General features: G+C 37.8%; 2 protein-coding genes across 4 annotated transcripts; one reads left to right on the forward strand and one right to left on the reverse strand.

Annotated features, from left to right (window-relative positions):
* Window positions 1-905: 905 nt before the first annotated feature.
* LOC137136152 (rab5 GDP/GTP exchange factor-like) lies at window positions 906-6068 on the reverse strand. Of its 3 annotated transcripts, none has more exons than XM_067521281.1 (9): window positions 6002-6068; window positions 5005-5191; window positions 4654-4781; window positions 3919-4070; window positions 3760-3829; window positions 3540-3675; window positions 3044-3138; window positions 2316-2572; window positions 906-2222 (listed from the first exon to the last, which is right to left on the reverse strand). In XM_067521281.1, the coding sequence occupies exons 2-9, from the start codon at window positions 5160-5162 to the stop codon at window positions 1815-1817; spliced, it is 1404 nt and encodes a 467-aa protein (XP_067377382.1). In that variant the 5' UTR covers window positions 5163-5191; window positions 6002-6068; the 3' UTR covers window positions 906-1814. The 3 variants fall into 3 exon arrangements, with proteins under 3 accessions (XP_067377382.1, XP_067377381.1, XP_067377383.1); XM_067521280.1 differs by lacking the exon at window positions 6002-6068 and adding an exon at window positions 5835-5995; XM_067521282.1 differs by lacking the exon at window positions 6002-6068 and adding an exon at window positions 5935-5953.
* A 1490-nt stretch (window positions 6069-7558) lies between these two features.
* cfap251 (cilia and flagella associated protein 251) lies at window positions 7559-17185 on the forward strand. The gene is made up of 21 exons (XM_067521213.1): window positions 7559-7635; window positions 7769-8143; window positions 8325-8465; window positions 8918-9027; window positions 9107-9215; window positions 9499-9579; window positions 9695-9772; window positions 9855-9896; window positions 10016-10287; window positions 10371-10547; window positions 10810-11060; window positions 11197-11348; window positions 11537-11713; window positions 11812-11996; window positions 12089-12203; window positions 13077-13240; window positions 13325-13415; window positions 13783-13926; window positions 15080-15308; window positions 15412-15519; window positions 15626-17185. The coding sequence occupies exons 2-21, from the start codon at window positions 7883-7885 to the stop codon at window positions 15745-15747; spliced, it is 3009 nt and encodes a 1002-aa protein (XP_067377314.1). The 5' UTR covers window positions 7559-7635; window positions 7769-7882; the 3' UTR covers window positions 15748-17185.
* Window positions 17186-17576: the final 391 nt, after the last annotated feature.

Consider the following 17576-nt stretch of genomic DNA (forward strand, 5'->3'; position numbering starts at 1 on the left):
TAGTGATGGCTCAAACATTGCTGGAGCCTCGGTGCGGGTATCAAACACAAAGAGCGAACCCGTGTCGATGTGTGTATCGATACAGCTGCTGTGCAGTAAGGAAGGTGAGCGTCAAATGATGTTTATGCTGAAAGGAGGAGACTTTATTTGGTGCTGTTTGTATTGTTCGTCATTATCCACTGATATTTATGAAACCATCGAGAAAAAGGACATTTTCTCCGATCTAGTATTATTGTGATCATTCTTATAACACCGAATAAGGTAAACGTTTTCCTTTTCTGTTCTCCTTCACTATTGCTCGGGTTTTGAGCTAATTATGTTTAAAATTTCCTTTCTGAAGGACTCTTCATTAAAAAAAATTCCCCACATGAATTAACTTTCAATTTTATTTTGCAGGTAAAACGTCTTATATAAATAGAAGCACTTCATAAATGCACCTCTACAAAGTTGCTTTAAACGTCCTCCCGCTTCATCTGTACATTGTTTACGCGTTTTTCCCAGAGCAGGAGAACTGGTCTCAAACTGAAAAAATCGCCTTGGCCCCAACATGCTACAAAAACGTCTTGAAGACCCTCAGGTTGAGGGTTATATTGTATAACTATTAGTAGACTAAAAAGATGTTCTCTAGAAATTAATATACAAGCAACCTATTTGATTTGTCTGTTTAGTCAGTCAAGGCTTAATTAAGCCTGGTTAGACTTTCCTAAAATAAAATCCCCATCTTCATTGAAAAATACAATTTTAATAATTGTCATTATCCATATTGTTTATTCCTAAATAACATAATATAAATCTATTTGATACAAGTGCTTTTCACTGTTCTTGATTTCTATTTGATTTAGGAAAAAAGTGAATTCCAAAAAGTATTTGCTAAAAAGTACAAAAATAAAACAAAAAACATAGAAAATTAAATGTATACAAGTCAACTTTAATAATATAGCAGATTCAATCATTAATCATAACATAATCCCCCTTAATTTCTTCAGAAACCTTTCAACATTTGTAAACAACACACACCTTCTGCATGTTAACACAGATAGTAAATCTACTTTGCACCAGTTATTTCTTATTGTACAGACCGTGAAGTTAATATATATTCAGAACTGTTACACAGCCTGGAAAAAGATGGTTTGACTAATTACACCCCTAACTTGTAGTTGTCCACAAGTAGTGTTCAAGAATTAAATACATTGATTTTTCACCTTAAGAGCGTGGTGATATCCCCAAGTGCTGTGTATCCTTAATATTTAAATATTACTTTTGACAACATTGTCTACTATAAAGTGGAATGTATTTTAGCAGTCTTCACCCTCAAACCAGACATTAGTGCAAATCATTTTAAACAAATCATTTATTGTGGCACCTAATGCAAAAAGTTTCCTTCATTTTCAACAGCTTCATGCAAGTTATAAACACAGATCACCAAAAAGGTGTGTAACCCTAAGTTTTTGCTTTAAATTTCAATCGATTTCATAGAATCATGTGAGACATAAAAAGCCGGAGTGTGCTGCTGAAACCATCGCAGCTTACAGTGGTTAGAGATTGGCACTGGCTGTAGTCCTAGGTGAAATTAATGCACTCTAATGTAACAGTCCTGCAAAAAAGGAAATCATTTGTTGAAAGCATTTTAACCTAAAACTTACCACCTCCAAAGGACCACATGGAAGATTTATTGCAGACCTGTTTAAGCTTTAGTGTGATGCAAATAATGAACTTCCAACTATGTGACAATCTATGCTTGCCACGAATCTTACATACATTAGTGCTGATGATCAAAGAGTCAAGTCACAGACTAGGTGTTATTGTTAATGTAGCTAACACTCTGTATCTTTTGGACCTGCTTGTTCATCTGTAAGCTTCTGCATCAACAGATGTTTCTCACCCCTCTGTGGGGATGCATTATGAGATGAGGATGAAAATACCTCATTCTGAGTTGTTATCTCCTTCTGTACCAAAGTAAGCTTTGCTGTTGCCTCATCCAGTTGTGAATTAACTGCTTGAACCCAGTTTTGTAGCTGCGCATTGAGGTCATCCATCCCTTGATCCAGTTTCTCCTGTCGGCCGTTTAACTCTTCTAACAGGTGACGTGTGCCACTGGCAACCTGTTGCCTTTTGTTTTCTACAGAGGGAGCACTCTTACGCAGCATGTAGGCCTCAAATTCTTCTGAACTGAGGTTGAGTGCTGGTCCATTCAGCTTTTCAATGAAGGCCACTGCACAAGACTAAAACACGGAAATACAAGCACAGGCGATCAATAGACATCATTATATAGCATCCTGTAGTGTACGATGAAGGAGTAACTGCAATCCACTTACCAAATTTGTAAAATAGTAGCCGCTCTCTCCAGCCATGAGGCTGTGAGGGAGACCAAACCGAATCACATATTGCATGTTGGAGTGCAGGCGAGGTGGATTGGCTTTCAGCACCACATAAATCAGACCTGACAGGAAGTCATCTGCATTGGTGGGCTCACTGTTTGAGGTGGAGAGCACTTCAAAGACATGGTGACTGCATTTGGACACACATGCAAGTTTGTCCTGAGGGGCTCGTTTGGCATCCATTTCAATTAAGGCTGTTAAACAACGATACAAGCATTTTAGACTGGTAAATGTAAAATTTACGTCACCCATGAAACTTATCACCATCTTTTATAATCATAAAGGAATAGTTCAACTGTTTGGGATATACACTTTATTGTTTTCTGGCTGAGAGTTAGAGGTCTGTCTGTAAATTATATGACATAATAAGAGCTCAGTAACACTAGTTGACTAATGGAAGGTTCTCCTCTTTATTTCTGGATCCACAATACTTGTCGACTGGTGAAGTGGCAACAGCACACATCTCTTCTCTATTTTATATATCTATAGCTAGCAGACAGTCAGGTTAACAAAGAAGTAAACTAAATCTGGCCAAAGCTCACTGTTTTACAGTGGGTTTTCTGAGAGTTGTATCAGTTTTCTTATCCACGCTTTCTGCTAGAAAACAACTAAGCACATTTCCCAAGTGTATTATCAGCTTCTACTGTACTGAAATGTTTAATTACCTGTAAGAGCAGGCAGAAAGGAGTCGTTTGTGACTGTGCTCTTTTCATTAGAAAATGGGACATTTAGCATTTGTGGAGTTACCCAGTTTAAGGCTCTGCAAGTAAAGACATGCAAAACAATGTTTATATCCTAGAGCTTTTCATAAAACACAACTAGGGATGGGGGGCTCGGACTGTTGAGAGGGAGGAAAGAGATGCTTTGTCCAAAGAATGAAGAATAAATGAATGCACATTTGATATTTTAAAATTGTCATTAATAGAATTAAAAATCGGGGGAAATTTAAAGCTAAATATGCTATAAATCATAATAAATTGGAGAATCAAGCAATTCGATGAAAACTTAAAAATTCAGCATTACCATATAATCCTTTCATAGTCATATTTTGTGAGAATCCGATTGTGAAACTGGTGGTCAAATCAGGCTTAGATCGAATCATCAAAAATGTGATTATTTAGGGTCACCCCTAAACACAAGAGAGTTGTATTTAAGGGTTACCGTATCCTTCTCTGCAGAGCCAAGTCCTTCTGTTCGTCATCGCAGCTGTCATGGCAGAAAACCCATTTGTGCAACCGTGTCATTACCAACTTCTCTACATGCTCCATTATGTGAGTGACCTGCACCTCAGAAAAACCTGTGGGAAAAGAAACAACCTCATCTACAATTCTCATGTTTTCAGAAGGAACAGACCAATAAGTGTTGAAATGATCACACTCACTGTTAAAATGCTCAGCAAATGACTGGTAGAAATCCTGCACAAGATCTGACTGTTTCTGTACTGGCAAAGCCTGTAAGGAAAACAATTATCTGACATCAGCATAGCGCTAAAATATCAAAGTAATGTTAATAATAAGTTTAATGTTAAGCAGGTAATTACATGGTAAGCCTCCACTGTCTTGAGAAAAGCTGTACATTGGGATTGCAAGCGCTGGGAGGGAGGGCTCCGAAGGATCTTAAGGAAACCAGGGAAGTCCCCAGGCTCAAGGCTCTGGTAAGCTTTTAATGCATGTGCAAGGCTTTCAGAAGTCTCTGAGAGATAGAGAGTGGGTGTTATACAAATTTATGTGAGTAACATGTTTCATAGTAAAACAAATACTCCATTTGGTAATCTAATGAATAATTAGGACACACAGATACCAGATACCCTGGGTTAATCGAGGACAGTAATACCTAGCTAACCAATAAGTTTGTGCAAAAGATAAATATTTAGTGCAACTAAAAACTGTAAATCAAAGACAGTAAATTTTCCATCAAAACACAATGTTTTGTGACACAGGCCTCGAGACAAAAAAAATCTACTAGATCTTGCTAACAGATAACAAAGACCACCAAAAGGGTGAATAATTCACTTTTTTCATTGATCTTAATAGATTTTGTAAGCTCCTTATACATAATTAGCAGCAAAGTGCAACTCAAACCATAAAATTTAATTTTGAATTATTTGTTTGTCTTGCATTTCCTAGCTCTCTTTATTTTTCTGCACATAAGGGTTTTTGTCATTTTAGGTCTTCTGTTGCTTTTGTTCATCAACATTTTGCTCTTGCACCATCTACAGCTACTGTAGATGGCACTAAGAATGCCAAGTCGATGTGCACAACACCAACAGGACTACCTTGATGTTTTGGAGCTGATGGGCTGCCCCAGAAGAGTCTCCTCATTGTGTTAATTCGACGACCTTTCTCAGTGTTTTTTTTCTCCTCAAATTTGGAGAAGGTGAGAGGAGTCCCATCATTGCTTGCCCTAAAAGGAATAACAGGATTAGACATCTCATCCTAAACCCAGATTAAACCAACAGTCCTTTAGTTGCAACACATGTAATGAAAGTAATAATAATTTATTATGTGTTAGCAATTATTTCATTGTTAAATAGGTACCCTTACATATCTTGTCAGTAATGAAATTACATAAGGTTTACAGAAATGTCAGTCTGAAAGATTAGTTAAATCTAAAGATCACTTTTTACCTTGAATCTTGTCTGTGGCCTCCAGGCAGATCTACCATTTCTCTCCAGCACTTGGAGCAAAATCCTTGCCATGCAGGGTTTCCATAATATCCACAGGCATTCTTGCAGAGCAACTCCTCCTGAGAAACTCTGATTCCTCTTTGCTTATCTGTCCACATCGCAGGTCCTACTCATACACTACTAACACCTGTTGGACACGACATTCATATTTCAACCAAACAAAGTTCTTCTGCTTTTTGAGATATTCGTCTCTGCTCCAAAGGAAACCACAGTAGTCAACAAGTCCAGACAACTTTGAACAACTTACAAACACTGCTGTCTGTTTGGGTTAATATGTGTTTTATGTCTCTTTAGTCTTATTTGGCAGGAGCAAAATGCTGTCTTTACAAACACGGAAATGCTAATTATTTCAGGAAATGCCGTACATTCCTCTTTCAATTAACTTTTACAGGCTTCTCTACCTCTTGCTTGAGGCTGGATAATGGGTTTTTACATATTCTGACCCTTCTCAACAACAGCGAATTCAAGAGCAAAGAGCAAAGTGTCGTATAGTATCCGAGAGAACTGTCTGGTGATGTTTATATGAAATAGCCTAAAAGCATAATAAAACCCAGCGTTGGCTAAAGCTGCTAGCTAACAGATTAAAAGTTTGCCGGGGCGGCTGACTGTCAGCTGAGGGGATCAACGATAAGAACCACGTTGCACCGGAGTGGAGTGGCGAGAACAGGCAACCTGTTTACCTTTTAAACTAACGTTAATTATCCTGTGTCCTAATTATAGGGAAACAGTCTTACGTCTGTGGTGCCACCACTCGTTAAACGCCTTCTCACCTGTCAACTGGTGAACTCATACAAGTGTTTTTCTTCACGGAACCGTCACAAACTGGTCATAATTTGTACGACGACAACGGCAATCCTGAAGCTGACTTACCAAAATAATGAAAGAGGAAGCTAAAAAAAAAAAAAAAAGAAAGAAAGAAACATACAACGAAACATACCACAAAGTTCAAATGAAATGCAGTCAGAATATCAGCTGGTTTTACCTCACTACCGGAAAACTGAAGCGCTTTGCAAAAAAAAAAAACAATCCTTACAGTCACACGTGTCGACTTTTCAAAACAAAAGTGTTGCGGCACAAGGTATCGAATACCTGCTTCATGGCGCCACAATAACATGTCTTACTGAACAGAAACGAAGAACCATCGTGTCTGTTTAAGTCCAAACCTCCCAAATTCCATCACCACAGTGAATATTATAACTTTGTCTAATTTGACATTTTAATTTTAAAGTTCTCACCGGAAGCTTTCGTATGGTATGAATCTAGCTTTTCCCTCTCGTGGACTGAGAGGGTTCAGAAGACATTACACTTCTGAGATTTGAAACATAGTTTCAAACATTAATTATTACCATTCATTATGAATTATGACCCCCAATGCAAACTAATTTCAATTATGAATATACCCTCTATTATCTTCTAGTGGTTGTAGTGACTAACTACAACAGTTTCTAATAAACATTTTATTTTGAAAGTTTTAACAGGAAGTGTAACTATTTAGGACCACAAGAGGGCAAGAACGGAAAGCGCAGTTTTTTCTTCCCTCAGGCATTTTTTACACTTATATTATCTTATCTGTTGTTGGTTTGTCGTTTGCTGTATAGTTAGTTTTTTTATTTGACTTGATTTAGATCAATTATATTTTGTGACACTGTAACAACTTGTATAGAGCTAACAGGAGGGATATTTGTACGTCTCAGCCCCCCAGAAATTAATAAAAGCCAAATCTATAGAATAAATGTAATAGTGACTAATTTTTGAGGCCACCAAAAAAAGTCTTTGGTAAAACCTAATTTATACATTTATATACAATTTGGGTTACAGGGATAGAAGTTTTGGATTATGTTTATATGAACCTCTTTGACTTTGTTAAGAGCAAAAAAAAAAAAAAAAAAATTGTGTTATGTTTAAGCTTGTTAAAATAAATTGGTGGAAATACTTTTCTAAAAAGATTTTAGAAGACAACTGTTTCCAAAAATGAATGTTTCTCTTATATGTATAAACATAGAAAAGAAAAACATTCATTTACACTTGCAATCTTAAAGGTTTATTCCACCAATCTTCAGAGGAGGTGGTGCTTCTTTAAATTATGTGTATTGGGAAGAGGATTTTAAATGATGGATAAGTTGGACTTAGATCCCTTATACTAGCTGAATGCAAACTTACTAACAATGTACATTCAACTTGTATTAATGTTCTTTCATCAAAATGATCCACTTGTGTAAATAATAAAGGTATAGTAATGAAAATATATTAGCCCAAGAGCTTGCATCCCGTTTTGATAAATAAATTAAAAGTTAACTTTACTTAATTTCTGATCAAGGACCTTGTGTACTACCTAAATGTGCATTCAATATTATGTTGATGAAAAAAGAGTTTTACACTTTTTGCCATTTTGCCACAAGAGGTACTCATTTTTGAGTACACGAGTCTTTGATAAATTGTGCTTTTAGTTTGAAAGGCGTTACCGGAAAGTTAGTCCACTCGTCCTCCACTGTCTCAACCGTAACTAGGCAACAATGTGTTTGGGAGTAACGATGTAGAAACTATAGAAGAGTTTTTCCTACAAAAGTGCAAGTAAGACTAGCGTTTAAATATAACTTTTTGTATACACATAGATTCAGATGTTGAAATTAGAAAAGTATACAAGAGTAAAAAGGTGTTTTTGATTAATTTAACTGCGAAAATTGTCATATTTTGTTGCCTACAGTTAACGTACTCTTAACGGCACTGACGACTAACCTCATCGTTAGCAGCAACTTAGCGCCATCACTCAGCCACAAAAAAGAGGCAGTCAGAGACGTGAGGCGTGTGGTCAGAAAATATGTCAGTTGCTAAAAGTGAAGAACATGAGCCCCCCACCAACAATGACGTGGAAGAACAACAAGTGCAGGACAGTCGACCATCAGGAGAAGAGGAAGAGAAGCAGAGTGAGAGGAGCATGGCAAAAGAGGAGCCTGCAGAAATCAGGAGAGGCGTAACAGAGACGGGCAAACTGAAGATGGCAGGGCAGTCTCAAGTCTACACTGCAACCAGCAATACTCTCTTCTCAAAGAAGACAACTCATCCTAAAACACATGCATTGGTTGGTATTGTTGAATATTTATATTTGTACAGAATGAGCACAGTTTGTACATGAATCCACACTTGTTATCAGGAAAGCTTAAAGAAAAAATGTTAAACAAATAACGATTCCTATAATAAAAAAGCTCAAATGAGAACTCTTACTGGATCTTAAAAGTTTCATGAATTTGCTCCTCCACCAGTCACTGGAATGGGTATTTGGGATGAATCCAGCTCTTCCAGTCTTCAGTCTGCAAGACCACAATCAGCTGGTGGTCCTCTATGCTGGAGCTCACGTTGGGATCATATACAATCACACTTCAAACTCCCAGCACATACTTCAGGTAAAAAGTTATGTTTTGAATTGTTGAGGAATGAGAATCCAAAATAGAGTTATTACTAAGTAGTTGTTTTTGTTTGTTTTTGTTTTTTTTTTACTTAAGAATGAGTTTGTGAGTTGGTGCATAGGGTAGGACTAACAAAAGACACACAGAAAGACATAGATAGACAGTGGTCATATGTATACACATTATAGGGATATAGAGGTATGTCTTGTTACAATATCTATGATTATACAAATGTAGCTGAGGAGTAGCACAGCCACAGTGGGACAGTGGGCTATGCAGACAGAATACAAGTCAGCGGGGGGATCTGGAAACAGGTCACAAAAACAGATGTGGGAGCTCCTATTAAATCTGTGCTATAGATAATCTTGGTGTAGCTATGGATGTCTTCTGATAGATGTAACATGCTAGTTTATTTAAATACCCTATTCTATATACTCATATGTCCTTAGGGTCACTGCTGCCCCATCTCATCAGTTTGTGTCAGTGAAGACAGACGCTGGATTGCAACAGCAGATCAGGGAATAAAAGGCACAGTAATTATATGGGACTCTTATTCTGGGTAACTCTTAATTCTACATGCAAAGCGCATTTTTAATGAAACTTTTTTTGATAGTAACCATGTATGATAAATATTTCAGCATTCCTGTGCATACATTCTTCGATTGCCACCCTCATGGGGGTGTCATTGCAATGGCATTTTCAGGAGACACAAAGCATCTGGCAACTCTCGGGGCTGAAGAAGTTCAAGTGAGTATGACAGCCTTGTTGAAATGGTAAGATTTAAGGTTATGGTCTATGGAGCACTTTAAAACCCTTTACCTAAAAAAGTTAAAAACTTAAATACGTAACTGTTGAATTATAGGTGGTCAATATGTCACGACTGGATTTTTTCTAAAAACAATTTCATAAAACAAAAAAAGATAAATGATAAATGTTTCACTTTAGTTCACAGCACAAAACAGTAAATGCCTTTCTTCAGAGAAGTTTAAATTACCATTCACCTAATACCAGTATAATGATCTTTTCACAGTGTGTATGCATTTGGGACTGGACAAATGAAACAGAGAAACCATTGTCATTTACTGAAATCAATCCTAAACATGGTTTTCAAGTAAGTATTGTTATTTTATTTCTATATTTGAATTATATATTTTCTTTGAACATTTGAATCCTATATTTATACAAATGGCTTTAGGAGAACACTCAAATGTGGAATTGTCTTTCAGAAGTACATCCTTTTTAATCCAAATGATAGCACTCAGCTGCTCAGCAGTAGTGCAAGCCAGGTGCTGTTTTATAGCAGTGTAAGTCCACTTAATCCCTATTTTTTGAAATACTAGCAGATTTATAGGTATGTTTATTAAATATTTAAATTGATCCTTTTAGACTCAGGGAAGTCTTCAGTACTGTGCCCTGCAGCTTAAAAAGGTAAATATTTTCATCTATGTTTTAAAGTTGTTATTGACTTGTGAGACATTATCGTTTCTTCGATAGCAATTACCTTTTAGAGAAATATTTAACATTTCTTTTTCTGGTCATTTCTGCAGTTCTCTGATGCTGTCAGTAGTGAAACTGACCCTGCAGTCCATACTCAGCCTTCTGTTGACCCATTTCAAACTGTCCGCATGGCTGGCGGGTTTCTTACTCAGTCTGTGTTTCACTGGAGTGAGCCTCAGATCCTAACAGTCTCTGCAGCAGGCAACCTTGTGGTGTGGGATGTGTCTAAAGACTTAACTGCAAACCAGTGCCTCCCCAGGGACAGAATCAAGCAAATTCATCTTCAGAAAAACCCGATCACAGTTCTCAGTGTTACTGACAGGTAGCCAGAGTTAGAGATGTTGCCATTTAAATGTTGCTTGTATTTACGCCAATATTATCTGTCTTTGTTGTGTGTTGTTACAGCTTTTTTGTCACTGGTGACACTGAAGGCCATATCAAGTTTTATGATGAAGAATTCATGCTTCTCACTTGGTACAGTGAATTCAACCTGGATGCTATTGTTTCCATATCGTTTTCCAAAGAGAGCACAGAGGGATCTTTGGAGGACTGCACTCTGGAGGCCAAACCATTAATTATCAGGTAAAATAAAGAATGGAAAAAAAATTTATTTAAACTTTACTTTCATTAATTACTTCCTGACAAACCTGTGGCATTCTAGTGATCATGGGGTGCTCGTAAATTGATCACTTATGCCCCCTCCCAGGTACTAAAACATCTTAAAAAGGATGTCCAAGTTGGACGACTCTGCCTCATGGCTCTCCTTTGCTGCTCTCTGCAGCAAAATAACCCCCAAAGATTGCTGTAACCAAGCCGTTTTTTTTCTTTTCTTCTTTTCTTGAAGGAACTTTGTTGTGTCCACAGTCAGTTCCACCGTACTACATGTGAATACACAGAATGGAAATTCTCAAATTCTGCTGCATGATGACTCTGACCCTATACATGCAGTGGCCTGCCACCCTAAACAGCCAGTTGTGGCCATCGGCAATCAGAGGGGCATTTTAAAAGTGTGCGACTTCAACAGCAACGTGATCATCTGCAGCAAAGTCTTTGAGAAAAAGGAACAGATTCAGTGTGTTGCTTTTGACCCGCAAGGTGAGCCAGTGTCCTCACTGAATGTCTTTTTACTAACAAATGTTGCATATAATCAGTGTTCTCCAGCTGCTGCATAACTTTGATTTTTGTCATTACATACTAAAACATAAACAACTGCCTTTTCGTCTCTGAATAGGATTATACTTGGCAGTTGGTTTTGGAAGTGGAGCTGTTCATATACTGAATTCCGGCACTTTACAGAGTGATCCAGATGACTGTTTCCATTACACTGAAGACAGCATTGATCACATCACCTTCTCCTCAGACTCAAAGTTTCTTGCCACTGCAGTGAGTTTTTTTTTACTAACATTTATGATATTTTTTATGGGCAAGAATGGTTCTAAACAGGAATTTCTAACATTAGGCCTATGTTGGAATTATTACAAATTTGGTTTCTGGTTATGATAATGGATCTATACGTTTATGCTTTTTGATTTTTATAACTTAGTATTACACGGCTCCTTGTTGACTGTTAGGATGCTGGAAAAGCAGTGACAGTGTTCCGCCTGCAGACTAATGAAGGCTCTTCACCTCACTGGGTCTATCTGGGCAGATACCGATCTCACTATAAGCCCATCAAAGACCTCCTTTTTGGGGTTCACCTGGACAGTACTAAACCCAGACTCTTCTCTCTGGGAATGGACCGCCGGCTGGTTGGTCGATGTGTCAGTTTTGCAAAAATGTGAACACATTGGTGTTTTGTGATTCTGTTTCTATGCAAAATGTGTGTATGTGTGGCACTGAATTATAGGTAGAGTATGACCTTGAAAACAGTGACGTGAACCAGCTCCTCATCTTGAGCTCTGAGCGTGTTGAGCAGAGTGCTGTGCCATTGTGCATGACTTGGTATCCTCCCCTTACGGCAGAGCAATTCCTTCTCATCACCTCAGACCAATACAAGATGAAGCTTTTCAACAGCACCACCAAGATGTGCAGGTCTGTAAAATACTTTTAAAAAGATTTTCTGCCTTTTACTGTTGTCACCACAAATTACTAAAAACATTATTGCATGTGTTTTACAAAACTAGAAAGACTCTCCTTGGTCCAGTATATGGCTCTCCCATTAAAAAAACAGTAGTTCTTCAAATGTTCAAAGAACTTGAAGTGAGCTCATATTACCTGGCATTCATCACAGACGACAAGGTCAGTGAAGAATTTGGTACAGTGATGCCCTATATTTTTTTTTGTAGTTTTTCATCAGATAATGGGCTTTATAAAATCCAAATGTGTTGTAAATGTGTCTGTGTGGGACCGAGCAAGCAGGCAAAAGGAGACTGGTGATTTTTAACAAAAAGGGTTTTTATTTACCCCATCAAAGGGGTCGAAAAAAACAAACTATCTGAACTGAATGTAACAACATTACCTTTAAACAAACTTACTAAAAGAAGCAAAGTAAACAAAACTAACCCACAGTACCCACAGAACATATATAATGTTCAATGTAAATCTTCAATGTAAACTTAATTACCAAATTCAGGTGGGTTACCGACATTTAACTGGCCTGTGTGGCAGCGGGGGCAGTCACCACAGTGTCTGAAGTAACTAATTAATTAAATAACAAATGTTTGTCTTTTATTGTGTGTGTGAGTGTGTTTAACAAAGGCAAGCTCTCTTATCAGTGTTAATAAAAGATCTTTAATTATATTTTATGTGTTGAATACAAACATCTTTTTTTGGGTTTCTTCCATCCAGTGTTTATCTGTGTGCAAAGCTTTTCCTCCTAATAACTAATTTATTGATAGGCTCTGAGGCCTTTCTAACTAAGCAGGTGTTTTCTGGGCTGTTTGGACAACTTTGCTGAGAACAACACTTTGTCAAATAATGAAGTGATGCAAGAACTTCATGTTTAATTTTAATATTTATATTCATTATATCACTGAAACCTTGTCAAACACATCCCTGAACTTTTGAAACACTGTAAACTTTTTCCCTGTTTTGGGTTTAGTGCTGTCCTGGTAAAAAAGACAGTGATTCCCGTTACTGATTACCTCTAAGAGTGTTGTTTTTCTTTTCTAGTTGGGTCTACAGATTTTTCCTTTGGATGGTAACCCCTACAAGTCCAGTGCTTTGATCTGCCACCCCACGGGGGTGTCTAACTTTGCCTGCTCCTATGACAGCCGATATGTTTTCACTGCAGGAAGATCTGACTGCACAGTCCTGTCATGGGCAATAAACTTTAGGTAAGCTTTGATGAAAACAACAGGAAATGCATGACCAGTGTAATCATGTTTCCTAACATTGGTCCTCTCTCGTTCTGAATGCAGTGCACTGGAGGCAGCAGCCACATTGGGAGGAAAAGACCTGGAACCTTTTTACAGACTTCTTGAGGGAGGGAGAGATGGCAAATTCTACAGGGTCAGTTAAATTTTTTTAATGCCATTAGCTTGAAATGAGAAGCGTGTCTCTTCTTTCCAAAAGTGTGCAACAATTAAGGTTATTTTGCACTGTGATACAGTTGGCTTTACAAATCTGGATTTTTGATTTTATAGAAATACACGATTGGTGGTTTTACCTATGTTTGAATTTCAGCTGGCAACCAGTGTGTTGGTAGACTGTTTATCTATACAGTGACTGTTTGATTGTCCCTGTACATATCTATCGCTGAGTGGATCTGTTTTTTTCAGAAATCAGTATTTTTTTTATCTAATTATCAAGATTATATGATGACTCCACATTTCTGATACTATTTAAGCCATAGATTCTGGTTTTCTGACCTTTTCAGGAGATGGAGAATTTTTTCTATTATTGCCAAGTCAATTACCAAGGCACTGGCACAATGGATAACCGTCAAGTGTCTACCACAATTCCCTTGTCAGAGGTTCCCTCTCTAATGAGAGCTTTGGCCTACTTTCCTACTGAACACGAGGTACAATCAATGTAAGCATACAATGCCTTGCAAAAGTATTCCTACCGCTTGAACTATTCCACATTTTGTCAAATTCCAACCATGAATGTGTTTTATTGGGCGACTGTAGCGCAGGAAAGTAGAGCGGTTGTCAACCAATCTCACAGTTGTTGGTTTAATCCCTGGCTCCTCTGGTCACATGTCGAAGTGTCCTTGAGCAAGACACTGAACCCCAACTTAGTTGCTCCCGGTGAGTGTTGGTCAGCTGCAAAGCAGCTCCCCCATCGGTGTATGAGTGTGTGTGTGTGTGATTGTGAGTGTGAATGGGTGAATAAGAAGCAGTGTAAAGCACTTTGAGTGCCAATAGGTAGAAAAGCGCTATATAAGTGCAGACCATTTTATTGGGATTTTGAGATAGACCAATAATTGTGAAGTGAAAGGAGAAATTGTTTTCAAAATGTTTTACAAATAAAGATCTAAAAAGTGTGGCATGCATTTGTATTCAGCCCTCCTGAGTCAATACTTTGTAAAACCACCTTTTGCTGCACTTGTAGCTGCAAGTCTTTTGGGGTATGTCTCTACCTGCTTTGCACATCTAGAGACTGAAACTTTTGCTCATTCATCATTGCAAAATAGCTCAAGCTAAGTCCGATTGTATGGAGAGTGTCTGTAAAGAGCAATTTTTAAGTCTTGCACACAGATTCTCAATTGGATTTAGGTCTGGACTCTGACTGGACCATTCTAACACATGAATATGCTTTGATCTACAACATTCCATTGTAGCTCTGACTGTGTTTAGTGTCGTTGTCCTATTGGAAGGTGAACCTTTGCCCCAGTCTCAAGTCTCTTGCAGACTCTAAAAGGTTTTATTTCTATGATTGCCCTGTATTTGGCTCCATCCATTTTCCCAACAATTCTGACCACCTTCTCTTTCCCTGCTGAAGAAAAGCATCCCCACAACACGATGCTTCCACCATGTTTCATGGTGGGTTCAGGATGATGTGCAGTGTTGAAAGCTCCACATTAAATCCCCCAAGAATACATACAAAATACAAAACGTGACAAAACATTAAAAAAATTAATACATTTGCAAGGCACTGTAGCTACCAACAAACACATTGCAAAAGAGTTGTCTTACACCTGTACAAACTGATTTTTGTACTTTCTTCACCAGATAGAAAACATTCAAAATGAGGTCAAGTTCAGCAAGTATGCTGAAACTGGAAAATATGTGACTGATATAGATCTAGAGGAGTTTATCAAGCTGTATGTCAACCACCGCCCAGTTTTTGGAATTTCTAGCGATGAGCTTGTTCAAGCCTTTAATGTCCTTGGGAATCACAACAGCACAGGACAGCCTCTTTTACGGAGATATGAGCTGCTAGAACTTCTACAGGCTCGAGGTACACTGCATATATTCAGTCTCTTTACAACGGTATTTGCAACCATTTGCTCTACACAAATCTTATGTTGCACTGTCAAACATAAATTTGTTATCTTTGCCAGGAGAGCACATGACAGAGGAAGAGGTAGCTGAGAGTTTTACTGCACTTTTAGGACTCAGTGAAGAGGAAGAAGAAGAAGGAGCAATAGGGGGGGAACATTCTGAGCCTGGTACTTATAAATCTGACCATATGGAAATGAAAAACTAATTTACAATCTAAGAGTTCCCATATCTGGTGAAAAATCATAATCCCTTTTGATGTGTGTGTGTGTCCAGGTGGAGAATATTCACTGGCATGTGCAATCCCAGATGAGATATCCATGGAGACATTTACAATTCACATCTTGGGCTTCCCCCCCTCAGCAGAACAGAGGTGCAAGGCTTCGCCACAAGAGTGACAAGAATTTGCAGTGTTCTGTCTGATAGTCTAGAAGAAGACATGTCGATAAGCTTCAGACTCTCTAGTGCACTATTTAGGGTTTTTCATAGCATGCAGAAATACAGAATTGAAATATTTATGCATTTGAATTTAAAATATGATGAATAAACCTAAATTCAAAGTGGTATCCTCATGCCCAGCTTTAACATACTACATAGGGAAACTTGAAAGTCATTTTTGCTGTTAATACATCTTTTTACTGACATACAATTCGGAATTCAAAGTATTTTGTTATTACATTAGTAAGTGATAGAATACCTCTCATCACAGATTATTACCATTTAATTTATATTTTGCAAAAATACATGAAACCTTTCTATCATGCATCTGTTACATTTTCCTTCTTTTAAAAAAATATTCTTAATTTTATATTGTGGTCATATAATGCTTTGGATGAGGAGAGAATACATATAAGTTTCACTTTCTTTTCCATTCAGAAATGAAAATAAATATATAACTAACATGGTTATCAGATAACAACTATGTATCTACTTATTTCATAGTATTACCTATTGTAATAAAGATGGACAACATAAGAGCTTCCCAGGAGTGAGGCCATCTTAAGCCATGGTTGTAGAGTAATTTGTATTTAACTGGTCTGGACATGCAACACAGCAGCTGTCTACTGATAGGGCCAGCGCACAGCAAAATCTACTTCCTGAGGAAGCTCACATCCTTTGTGTGCAACCAGATATTGCAGATGTTTTACCCCTTTGTTGTTGCCAGTGCAATCTTTTTTGCTGATACAGTATCAGTTGGGACAGCAGCATCAGAGCCAGTGAGACTAATATGAATAAACTGAGGAAAGCTGGCTCTATACTGGGGACCTCTTTTGAAACTGGAGTTGGTAGTGGAGAGGAGGATGCTGCACAAACTGTTAAATATCATGGAGAACAGTTCACATCCTCTCCAAAAAAAAAAGCTGCTGATCAAACAGCAGAGCAGCGTCAGCAAGAGGCTTTTTCAGCTCTGCTGTGACAAAGAAGGGTAAAGGAGGTCATTGCCAACAGCCATTTGTCTCTACAGTGACTCTCTGTGGTGTTAGGAGACAGACATTCATTTTATTACACCATAAGTAGAATTTTTTTAACTACCTAGCTATCTATCTATCTAAAGTACTTCTATCACCTCTACAATGAAGCTAAAACCTGCTCCAGTCAAGCAGCTACAGGTCAACAATATAGCACTGTCACATATATGAATATATTAAGGGGGATTTTACTACAGAATGAGTGCCTTTGCATGTTGCTAATGCTGCAATACTTTTGTACTTCTGAACTCCAAACCTGTTAAGACTTGGCAATGAGTCCTAGAAATCAAAAACACTGAAAAGCAGGAATGTCCCACTCTCCATAGAGGCAGCTTTGAGAAAGACAGCTTCTAAGGGCTTATCTGGAAGATGAGGGAATTAAACATACCGATATTGAAATAGTCTTCTCACACAGTATTGGAAATTCTGTTTTAAAGTTCATCTTCCCCTTTCAAGATAAATGACTGATTGCAACGCTTTAGGTCTAACTGAACAGTTGGTGGCGTAAGTGCTCCATCTGGCTGCAATATGCCAGTAAACTCCAAGAAGAAGAACTCTCCAGCACTTTTTTGTAGTAGACATTAGTTCCTAAGTCTTAAGAGTAGTGACGTCATTATCACGTGTCACAAATTACTATATACACACACACTCGCATTATTAGGTACACCTTTACAATCTAATGCAATCTTATGCAATACAATCGTACTGGAGTGCATTATTAGAGGAGGTGGTTTTAATGTTTTAAAATTAATGAATTG

The sequence above is a fragment of the Channa argus genome, chromosome 11 (genome assembly GCF_033026475.1).
Source record: "Channa argus isolate prfri chromosome 11, Channa argus male v1.0, whole genome shotgun sequence".
In the NCBI taxonomy this organism is placed as follows: domain Eukaryota; kingdom Metazoa; phylum Chordata; class Actinopteri; order Anabantiformes; family Channidae; genus Channa; species Channa argus.

What these genes read in the sequence shown, in the direction of transcription:
- cfap251 (XM_067521213.1), top strand. Translation starts at nt 7,883, where the DNA reads ATGTCAGTTGCTAAAAGTGAAGAACATGAGCCCCCCACCAACAATGAC. An exon ending in CATTCATCACAGACGACAAG is followed by an intron (nt 12,204 to 13,076) that starts GTCAGTGAAGAA and finishes TTTCTTTTCTAG; the next exon opens with TTGGGTCTACAGATTTTTCC. An exon ending in ACTTTCCTACTGAACACGAG is followed by an intron (nt 13,927 to 15,079) that starts GTACAATCAATG and finishes TTTCTTCACCAG; the next exon opens with ATAGAAAACATTCAAAATGA.
- LOC137136152 (XM_067521281.1), bottom strand. Translation starts at nt 5,162, where the DNA reads ATGTGGACAGATAAGCAAAGAGGAATCAGAGTTTCTCAGGAGGAGTTG. An exon ending in GGCCACAGACAAGATTCAAG is followed by an intron (nt 4,782 to 5,004) that starts GTAAAAAGTGAT and finishes TATTCCTTTTAG; the next exon opens with GGCAAGCAATGATGGGACTC. An exon ending in CTTTCTGCCTGCTCTTACAG is followed by an intron (nt 2,573 to 3,043) that starts GTAATTAAACAT and finishes GTTGTTTAACAG; the next exon opens with CCTTAATTGAAATGGATGCC.